This window comes from Phocoena sinus, chromosome 9 (assembly GCF_008692025.1).
Source record: "Phocoena sinus isolate mPhoSin1 chromosome 9, mPhoSin1.pri, whole genome shotgun sequence".
Classification (NCBI taxonomy): domain Eukaryota; kingdom Metazoa; phylum Chordata; class Mammalia; order Artiodactyla; family Phocoenidae; genus Phocoena; species Phocoena sinus.
In genome coordinates, this window is record NC_045771.1 from 48,871,228 (window position 1) to 48,882,619 (window position 11,392).

At 38.7% G+C, this 11,392-nt stretch overlaps 1 protein-coding gene across 4 annotated transcripts in view; it reads right to left on the reverse strand.

The window, feature by feature from the left end:
• Positions 1-11,151, reverse strand: part of TAX1BP1 (Tax1 binding protein 1) — an 88,976-nt gene extending 77,825 nt beyond the window's left edge. For 3 of the 4 annotated variants that reach the window (XM_032643923.1, XM_032643922.1, XM_032643921.1), the window contains exons 1-2: positions 10,991-11,151; positions 3,443-3,611 (exon numbers count right to left, since the gene is read on the reverse strand). In XM_032643923.1, coding sequence (XP_032499814.1) covers positions 3,443-3,604 — 162 coding nt within the window. In that variant the 5' untranslated portion in view covers positions 3,605-3,611; positions 10,991-11,151. The remainder of the gene's footprint in view (positions 1-3,442; positions 3,612-10,990) is intronic. The other variant, XM_032643924.1, reaches the window with a different exon arrangement.
• Between the last annotated feature and the right edge of the window lie 241 nt (positions 11,152-11,392).

Genomic DNA, 11,392 nt, shown 5'->3' on the forward strand with positions numbered 1-11,392 from the left:
CTTTTCTAATTCCAATTTATCTTATTCAGCACTAGATTAAAGTTCACCTCTTAAACTCTATTACTCTCTGCTTTTTAAAAACTATTCCTCAGCTAAATATTAAAGCAATCTACATGATCCAAACTAACTTTTCCCATTCATTTTCTAAACCTGGTACCTGTCCCAGGAAAATTAAACTCCTTAACACTCTCTCAAGCACACAACACGCTTTCCCTTCATTCCTTCCCCTTATAATTACTACCTGGGCACTTTCTCCCTGCCTACCTTGTCAATATCGTATCTATCAAAATCATTCTGGAGAGCAATCAATTTGCAGTACATGTCAAGTGTTTAAAAACATTCAAGGGCTTCCCTGGTGGCGCAGTGGTTGAGAGTCCGCCTGCCGATGCAGGGGACACGGGTTCGTGCCCCGGTTCGGGAAGACCCCACACGCCATGGAGCGGCTAGACCCGTGAGCCATGGCCGCTGAGCTTGCGCGTCCGGAGCCTGTGCTCCACAACGGGAGAGGCCACAACACTGAGAGGCCCGCATACCACACACACACACACACAAAAAAAAAAAAAAAAAAAAAAACATTCAGTGCCGGGCTTCCCTGGTGGCGCAGTGGTTGAAAGTCCGCCTGCCGATGCAGGGGACACGGGTTCGTGCCCCAGTCTGGGAAGATCCCACAGGCCGCAGAGCGGCTGGGCCCGTGAGCCATGGCCGCTGAGCCTGTGCATCCGGAACCTGTGCTCCGCAACGGGAGAAGCCGCAACAGTGAGAGGCCCGCATACCGCAAAAAAAATAAAAAAATAAAAAAAATTCAATGCTATAAACATGGCAATTCCACTTCCAAGAACTTATCCTATGAAATACAATGACAAACAAAATAAAAACAGATACAGAGATCTATATTAAGCATTGTTTAATGGTAAACATTTGGAAACATTTCCATGAATTCCACAACGCATCAACAGCATGTGTGTATACTTTATTACACACAAAGTATGTGTATAATTATTAATTATAGATATATGCCAATATGTTAACAATGCTTATTCTAGGTAAGCATTAAAATAGTATTAAAACATGATCTATCTTCTTCCTTGAGTCTTCCTGTATATTTCAAAATTTTTAGTACATGCTTAAACTTCCCACTAAGTTTTAAGTATTATCCAGGCAAAAAAGATGGAAAGGGTGTTCTATACAAACTTATTTATCATGTATGTATTTATGTAAGTATTACTGCTTAGAGAAAAGTTACGGTCCTTGGAGTACACAAGTTAAGAGATAATAGTTTAACGTTATCAAAGCCAAAAAATAAGCAGGCAATGACAAAAAAGGAAGCTATAAATCAAGTCATATAAAGGAGCCCTATTTGGCACACTAAGTTATTTGGTCTTGCCATTATCCCATAGAGGATGAAGAACCACTTAAACAAGTGGAAGATATGTTCAGATTTTCATTTTCTATTATAGTTTATATAGAGCAGTTTGAAGAATAGAAGAATGAAAGAAAGCAGGGAAAACAGGTGACCTATTGCAATCATCTTAGAAATCAATAAGGAGGGTATGAACTAGGGCTGTGATATTAAAAATGCATTAATAGGTAGGCAGGAAAATAGATAGAATTGGTGTTTGGCTGGATTTGAAGAGAAATTCATAAGCTTTTGGCTTAAACAATAGGCCATTAACTAAAAATGGGAAGAAAAAACCCAGAAGACATAAATTAGTCTGAAAGAAAACCGTGACGATTCATCTTCTTGAAATACAATTTATCACACATCGGCCTCCACACCTACATATGCAGACTTCCCACTGCCCATATGGAAAAGTCTGCAAATTGTTTAGCCTAACACTGAAGATCCTCCATGGCAAGACTGACGCTTAACTTCATCTCCCTCCACTTCCCTAAATTACGTTTATGTTCTAGTTAAACTAATTCATTCTCATGAACATTCTCACCCCAGTGCCTCTGCTTAAGCCATTTTCCTGCCAGGAATGCCCTTCCCTTCCCTCAATCTCATTACCCTGCTCTATTCTTCCTCTCTGGCTCATTCTTGCAGAAAATGCCAATTCTTAGTATCTTTAACTTGTTATTCATCTCTTACAAAAAATTTAAACTGATACTGATTTCATAAAAAGCTTACAATGAAGCTTTTGGAATCCATACTGGAATCCATATTGGAATCTAACAAGCCTTAAAAAAAAAAAAATTAAATAAACAAAGAGTAAATGACTCATCTATCCAGCAACACCAAGGGATAAGGGATTCAATTCAAAAAGGAACTGAGGGCTTCCCTCGTGGCGCAGTGGGTGAGAGTCCGCCTGCCGATGCAGGGGACAAGGGTTTGCGCCCCGGTCCGGGAAGATCCCATATGACGCGGAGCAGCTGGGCCCGTGAGCCACAGCCGCTGAGCCTGCGCGTCCGGAGCCTGTGCTCCGCAACGGGAGAGGCCACAACAGTGAGAGGCCCGTGTACCGCAAATAAAAAAAAAAAAAAAAAAAGGAACTGAAGTATCATTAAATGCCAAAACTCTGTTTTGTCCAATATAGTTTTTCTGCCCTCCTCACTCTATTAGGCCAGACTTTCACTTCTAAGTACTTTAAATGTGCCTAATTCTAGCAGCTACTCTTATTTCTTTCTACTTCGCTATTTAACTTATACAAACCACACCATCAAAATTTCAAGACCTAATGGTCTTGATTTTAATAAATCACATCTAAAATAAAATAAATTGATTCTTAGGGAGAATCTAAAGTAACCAAGGAGAAAAGTAAGTTTTACTGTTTAGACATTTATGACTATTTTGACTGTTCAAAGGACCTTCGTATGTTTTGGTTCTCCATTACATCCTCAGGAACTGAAATTGCCAAAAAACTTCCACCACTTTAATGATCATTTCAATGTAATTTTCAAGCATATATTACACAAAATGATTGGCGAAATATTAGAATTGGGACTCTTGCTATCAAAGAATTTACTATTTAGTCATGTAAAACAGAATACTCTTATAAAAGCATAAGACAACATAAGGAATATTTAAACAATGCAGGACAATAGAAGAGATAATAACATAGTTGTAGAGCTATACAAAATTAATTACAAATGACGAGATAGTAAATGATATAGTAACCCAGAGGAAAAGATCTTTTTTTTTTAGGTAAGGAATGGAGAAAACAGAAGAAGAAAAAAAAAAAGATTTGAAAAAATTCTGTAAGAACTTAAGTTGAACCTTTTAATCATAGAGAGGAAAGTGTCGTGAACTGAAAGTCATAACATTTGTTGTACACTACCCTGCACTATTAAATATTTCATGTTTACACAATGTTTTACATTTGCTGTTTACAAAAATGACCCTTAAAGTAGAGTTAAGACAAGACTAGTATAAACTACTTGTCAACATCTTAAGAAGAAAATAAAGAGTACCTACATGGAAGAAATATGGAGAAAGTCCTCTTACCTTGAATATACCAACCCAATCTTTTGGATGGGGATGGATATATGGAGTTAAGGTATAATGACATTCTAGGTGTGCATTAGGAAGATAGCTCTTGGCCACATTTTGAAAGATGACATGGGCAAAGTTGGAAGTCTGCAGTGGAACTTCTTGAAAGGATGTCATTGCGAATCTGAAACAAGTAAATCATACAAATTTAATGATACCAACTAAGAAAAAACTCATACCTTCAGAAAATACATAACATTTAATGCAAATTACATGGATATTTTCATACCATAATTATTGAAAAGACATACTTTTATATTATATTTATATTATATTGTAAATATAATATATTTAATATTGGAACTCCTTCTTAAAAATGTGATTAAAGCGAATTCTGGTGGTCCTGTGGCTAAGACTCCATGCTCCCAATGCAGGGGGCCTGGGTTTGATCCCTGGTCAGGGAACTAGATCCCACATGCCACAACTAAGAGTTCACATGCCGCAACTAAGACCTGGCACAGCCAAATAAATAAATAAAAATTTTAAATGTGATTAAATATAAAAACACAAACTGAGAACTAACTTACTATATGGCTCAGAAAGTTACATGAGTTAAAAAAATTATTTATTTATTTATTTATGGCTGCTTTGGGTCTGTTGCTGTGCGCGGGCTTTCTCTAATTGCGTTGAGTGGGGGCTACTCTTCGCTGCGGCGCGGGGGCTTCTTATTGCAGTGGCTTCTCTTGTTGCAGAGCATGGGCTCTAGGCGTGCAGCCTTCAGTAGTTGTGGCATGTGGGCTCAGTAGTTGTGGCTCGCAGGCTCCAGAGCGCAGGCTCAGTAGTTGTGGTGCACGGGCTTAGTTGCTCCGTGGCATGTGAGATATTCCTGGACCAGGGCTCGAACCCGTGTCCCATGCGTTGGCAGGCAAATTCTTAACCACTGCACAACCAGGGAAGTCCCGAGTTAAAAAATTTTAAAAACCCAAATCAAAAACAAACTCTCAACTCTCCTGCAAAGCCTAGCCCTCTGCTTCTTTTGCAACCGAAACCAAAAGAGCCAGCAGTGTTTCTATGTTGAACTCTTGAACTTCATCATTTTCCTCCCTAATCTGATCCATCCCGTCCCTCCCCTAGGCTCCTGTAACTGATGCTAACCTCTCTGTGCCTGCATTCCTGACCCACACTCATGATCGCCTGGACCAGCTTTTTCTCAACCCTGGCTAGATATCAGAATCATTAGGGGTCTTAAAAAAGAAAAAGACAAGACAATGAATTTCTGGAAATGGGACCTGGGCACACACATGCATGTGTGTGTATATCCAAGCATTTTTTTTTAAGCCTCCCCAAGTAATCTCAATCCTGTATACAGCCAGGATAGAGAACTACTACTTAGACTCTGACCCAACCCAACAATTTATCTCCATTAGCAACTCTCACAGATTCCCAGACCTAGGCTGTCTTCTTGGGCTTCTGGTTCATACTTGTTCAAATCTCTCAAATGATGTAAAATCTCAGTTGGTCTACTTGAAATAGTTCAGAGCCTATTTGTTCCTCTCTACCTATACCAATTCTACCCTTTCATCCTACCTTGACTTCCAGTATTATTGTACAGTTTCCATACATTCACTGATTAAAAATCAATGTATTTTTAAATGTATAGTGTAAATGAAACACATACTGTTGAGAATCTATTATAGATTCAGTGAATGCTCACTGGTTTAGTGAACACCAAGCACCAGCTAGCAGATGAATGGTGAAAGTCGCCTATAAAAATCTGCAAGACCCAAATGTTTTCCATATCTTGTGTTCTACTTTTGAGAAAAAGGATACAACTGAGGATTTACTCAAAAAATCTATCTCTGTACAGTGTGTCACAGACTCAGTACAGTCATTGATCCTACAGTACCACATCAGAAACAATGACACTGACAGTATGGCACTTAACTTCTGAGTCATCAAAACAGGAATCTCTGTAAACAATGAGAAAAACTGGGACAAGAATTTGCTGACCAAATTATTCTAACTTACTTCACAAATCTATGAATTTTCTACAGGACAAGCACAGAAGTAACACTACTCACTTTTTTTTTTTTTTTTTTGCCATGCTGCATGGCTTATGGGATCTTAGTTCCCTGACCAGGGACTGAACCTGGGCCACAGCACTGAAAGCGCCGAGTCCTAACCACTGGACCACCAAGGAATTCCCAAAACTACTCACATTTTAACAATTACTAAGAAGTCTTTATTGCTAGGAAAATCTAAGACAATATGCTTTTACAAATGTTTCTTTTGCTGATCTGTTTGAAATACTAAGGCAAATTTTTAAAGTTCTGAAATAAACACTTTAAAAAATGTCTACTTTTCCTCTTATGTGTTCTCTGCTTCTGTTATGGTCAAAATACTGCTTTGTACTTAGAGAACACACAATTTACTAGACATCCCATAAAAAGACAGTCAATCATCAACCTGGAAGCCACTGTGGTAGAATTCCAGGCTGGATGTCTGTCAGCCTCTCCCCACCTGAGGTTTGCCAGGATTCCAAGGTAAAGAGAATGCATTCAGTAATAAACCTCCTGTACCTCTGCACTAACAAAAAGGCTTTATTACCAGCAACCCTACTTCACAGAAGGACTTAACAGTCAATACTCTCCAGCTGGTAACCCAAAACCTTCAGCAAAGTGAAAAGGTAGCACAAACGGTAGAAACTGCCTAAAGTAAGTGAAGAGTTCTACTACTTTGTTTCTTTGAATAGTCTGAGCAAATATGGGCTCAAGGGGATGTCATGATGTTAATGAAGTCACTAATGATAATCTCCTTTCAAGTCAGTGGCTTCCTTTAAAAAACAAACAAAAAAAAAACTCTTGATTCTGGTTTTGAAAAAAATGTTCACTATTGGTTATAAAATACCCAAGAGAGACTATAGTTAACTGATGAACCAAACTCTTTCAGATACAACTACCAAAATTGAGGCAAGTGAATCAGTAATGTTTTTGTATGAAGAGAGTGAATATTTAACTTTCTCTGAGATAGATATTCAGTAAGGAGAAAATAAGGCTAGCTTAGGATGAATTTCCCATGCTTTTAATTAAAAGCCATTTAAGAATGAAACTTTTTTCATATAACTTGTTTCCTAAAGTAAACTAAATAAAGCAGTAATTATTTGTTATAAAACAAGGTAGTGGAGTTTCAACTTTTGTTTAACCTCAATTACAACAGTGTTTAAAAATCGATAATCCAACCTTAGACTTTTACTTCACTGAAAAGTTTTTAAGGTATAAAATAGCATTAAGGTATACACATATGTATTTATATATGTACATGTGTATACATGCTTATAAATGCATCAAAAGGGACTCAAAAAGCACACATCATACAATCTTTACTCATGAGGGCTATGTGTGAAAAGAGAACTTAAGAGGACCTTAACTTTTAACTCAACTGACTGAATTTTTACCAGTATATTTAATGTATTCTTTTCATTATTTTAAATAAACACATTAACATGAAATTTCATTTTTAAACCCTCTCCCCAAAATTCAAGTTTTTAATATAAAACCCTAACATCAGACTTTAAATATATTCATGATGCTTACAAATCTTTATAGCATGATAATCTGTAATTATCCCATTAATAACCTTCATTAATCTCTCACCAACACTCCAACCTTTTTAAACATTTCAATGCAACTATAACTACAGAAATATTTTACAAGTCATTCCACTCTCATTATTACTTTTTAAATTAATTTTCCAATACAGCTTCTAGTCATAAAAAAGTTAACATGGATAAATGTAATCTGAATGTAATTACAACATGAATCAACCTATTTTAAACAGTAAAATATCTAATTCCCATACAGTTCCTGTTTCACTCTTCACACAGATAGGAAACAGAGTGAAAAGATGGGCAAGCTTACAAAAATGTTGAAATTCACTGAGAATGCTAATGTATCAAGATGATTCACAGGCAGATTTATACACTACATACAGGCTCACAGGCACACACAAAGACCCGCACACACACAGACCCACACACCACCCAGTGGAGAAGTAATACACAAAGTCACTGCATCACCTTGTGGTAATGCTTGGGAAGTGTAGCTTCACTAACATCCTGAGTAAAGAACAAACTGCCTCAGCTGGAGAGAGGAAATATAGCCCCCACCACAAAAGGAAGTGGAACCAGCTTTACCATATCAAATTTTGTTTCCCATTCTCTAAAGTAAAGTACACCTCTAGAAACATGCGTACATTAAGGTGTAAGCAAAGAATAAGTAAAAGTTTTCTGATTAAGAAAACAGACATAAAAAAAACAAAATAAATGAACAAAACCAAACCTGGACACACGAAGAACAAGAGTAGAGGCGGGGCGGGGGAGGGGGGGGCCCAGATATAAGTAAAGGGTACCAACTTTTTGATGGAGGATGGAAACTAAAGTTTTGGTGGTAAATATGCTATAGTGTATACAGAAGTAGAAATACAATGTTATATACATGAAACTAATATAATATAAACCAATGTTACATCAATTAAAAATATTAATAAATAGAAAACAAAAATATATGAGAACAGTAAAAAAAAAAAAAAAAAAAAAAAAAAAGGACCAGACAGATTTGGCTGGGAAACAAAGTCTGAAATACATATACATGCTGCCTTGCAGTGCCCTCTCCCATGTTTCCTACTTTATTCCCCAAAGTTCTAACATCTCTAGAGTTCCTTTTATGTGTTATGCTGTAAACTTTGTCTACAATCCAATTTTGTTATTTTTGAGGATTCATCAATACCTAAGGAAAAAATAACTAATATGCAGTGGTCACTCAGTTAAGTAGCTAGAATAAATTTGGGGGGGTGAAGGGTGAGGATTTCAACGTTATCTTTACTTCTTCCTCTTGTAACTTTTTCAAGCCCAAACCAGATCTGGCTTTTGTGGTAGTATTTTTCCAGTGGCTCCTGATACACATTTTATTTAACTAGCCCAAAATGTGTAAGCCTTAATCAAAGTAGGAAACTGACCATATTAATAATTTCTGTGCATTAAATGTCCAGAATCAAATTAAGGTTTTTAATTTAGATAAATATTGTATATAATTTGCCAATTCTAACACTTAGGATTCAAAAAGAAATAAGGTAATTTTGTTCTTTGTGATAATATTATTATGGTGACTGTATTTCTTTTAAAGTCCTTACCAGTTAAAGACGGAGGGTAAACTAATTATAGGTGAAATATCCTGTTGTCCAGGATTTGCTTTAAAAACTCCAGGGGAAAAAATAAATGTGCTGACAGTGTAATATACCAAGATTAGCAAAATAGTGGTTCCTTTAACTGTTTGTTCTCCTTCTGGGTATTTTGAAAATTTCCATAATAAAAGTTAGTAAAACCAAAGTAGACAAAAATTAGTAATAAAAACTCACATATGACCTTCTGCAATAGAAACACATTACACATAGTGGTTGACAAACTTAGTGAAAGTTTTTTAAAATATTCAGTTAAAACTATATGAACTTTTAAATTAATCTCCGAACTTCAGTCCTGGAGGAAACTGAACATCTGAAGGGAAAAAATACGTCTGATATTCTAATAGCTTCCAATTATTTATACTTCAGCTCAAACAAAGACTATCAGCTGGTTTACAGACCAGAAAAATATTATCAGCAATCTTTCCCGGAGGCAGAAGCAAATCCACCAATCTGTCAATTTGCACTCTTACAGTCCTCCCAATCTCCAGAATGATTTACAACTGAGTACCACTACACTCTGCCCAGGTGTCACTCACACCACTTTAATTTTTAGATTGTTTTAAAAGTTGGTTTCTAAAAAGCTATGATCTTGGCTTTTTATTATATTAGAGGGGAGGGTATCTTTACCTTCTTGTAAGAGTTTATTTGGGGCAAAATAAACTTTAAAAGGCTAGAAGTGGATATAGCCAAAATTTTACTTAGTAACATACAAATTCCAAAAGAATGCAATCCAATAAACTTCACGTGAGGCAATTCCCCCAAAGCAGTAAAAAAGGAGCATAGTTACGATCCTTCATAAATATTTAACATCATTAAAACGGTTGAAATTTTAATTCCAAAATACCTGTTATTTTTGTTAAGGAAAAGATATTTACTGGTTAAGTCTACACAAATGTCTGCAGCCATAATTGTAAACAGGGGTGTGCAATTTAACAATGTGATGACTAGAAAACGTAATCAAGTAATCCTTCAAGAAATCAAGTTTATCCTTGATAAGAACGAAAGGCCTGGCCTCAGCCCCTTTTCTATACCCAAATAGCACTCTGAGGGTAATCAGCCCATTTTTTTAGATTAACATGTTACTCAAATGATCTCTTTAAATACTTTGGGAATTGAGCTCCAAAACTATAATTAGTAATTGTTGCATGCAGCTTGTAGAAATTCTACGATTAGCGGAATGCAGAATCGAAAACAAGATTTATTTTCCCATCCCTGACACAACAGCAATTCATAACTACTTTGTGAAACCTAAAAATATATGTAGAGACGCAAGAGGGAAGAGATATGCGGACATATAACTGATTCACTTTGTTATAAAGCAGAAACTAACACAATTGTAAAGCAATTATACTCCAATAAAGATGTTAAAAAAATTAATAAAAAATCAAAATCAAAAAAATATATATATATGTAGAAAGTCAAATGTCACGGCATTCTCAAACGAAATTATTACCAATAAGGTAATATATGTTTATCAGTACACACACACGCACACTAATCTCTTAACAAAGATTCCCCGAAACAAGCGCCTGTCGGGACTTGTCCACAACCTGCGGACCTCCGGGGGTGTTGGAAAGGGACAGTTGTGAAATCAAGAAAAATTGCCTAAGCAAAGACAAACGTGACTCTCCTCGGAATATTTAAGATCCCTTCGAGCACTAGGCGTAAGGCCATTTATAAACAGACAAGAAAGCATTCACTAATTCTGCAGCCCAGGTGAAGTCGGAGAGCCAGCCCAAACCGCTAACTCCGCCCACGGCCCGCAGTCAGTCTCCGCCTCCTAATCCATGGCGACTCAAACCAAAACACTTGGGCTTCACTCTGCACGGGCAAACCCGAGCGTCCCATCCCGACACGACCTAGATGTTTTCCCAAGCTTACCTGCCCCGGCAGCACACACGCTGCCCTCCAAACACTCACCCTAGAGTGGAGCCTCGGGCAAGGCACTTTCTTCTCCGAGGGTCCCCCGCGTCACTCGCCCCCCCCCCCTACCGCAAAAGGGCCCACGTCCCACACGGCTCCCCCAAACAACGAAAGCCTATCCAGGGCCTCCCCGCCGTGTGGGGCGGCCACCCGTCGCTTTTTCCAACTCCACTATTAACCGAAGTTGCCCACACTACCGTCACAATCGCAGTCCGGGAGGAAAGGTTTGTCGTCGGGAAGGAAAGCATCGTCATTCGGCAGCACCGTCACCACGGAGACCGTTCCCGAGACCGACCAGGCCCCTAGACGCTAGAGCAGAGGGACGTATCACGAGCCCCCAGATAGCTCCAGAGGGCGTCCGCCCCGCGCAAGGCGCTGGGGCGGGCCGAGGAAGGCACTTACCGAGTGAGGAACTCCTGAGCAGAGGGGAATGTTAGAGGGGCTTCCCAGCCTGAGCCGCCATCAACCGCCGAGCCTCTTCCGCCAACAGTCTCCCTCTACCGACCTGCTACACCTCCCCACAAGGCCAAAAGCCGGCGTTATGTCACTTCCGTCCGTGGCCCGGCCCCTTCCGCCGCCGCCGCCGCCGCCGAGCTGCGTCGGTCTGGGCCAATCGCTGAAACGCCAGGTTGGTCGCACGGTCTTTTAACCACCCTAGCTCCTGACGCCCTGCCATTGGATCCGAACAGATCCGAACCGGCCTTCTCCCTCGGCTCGGCTATTCCTCCTCTTTCTTCCTCTTAGCCGTTTTCGCTCAGAGACCTTGTAGCAACCAAACAGGGTCCGTTTGGATAATGCATTTTT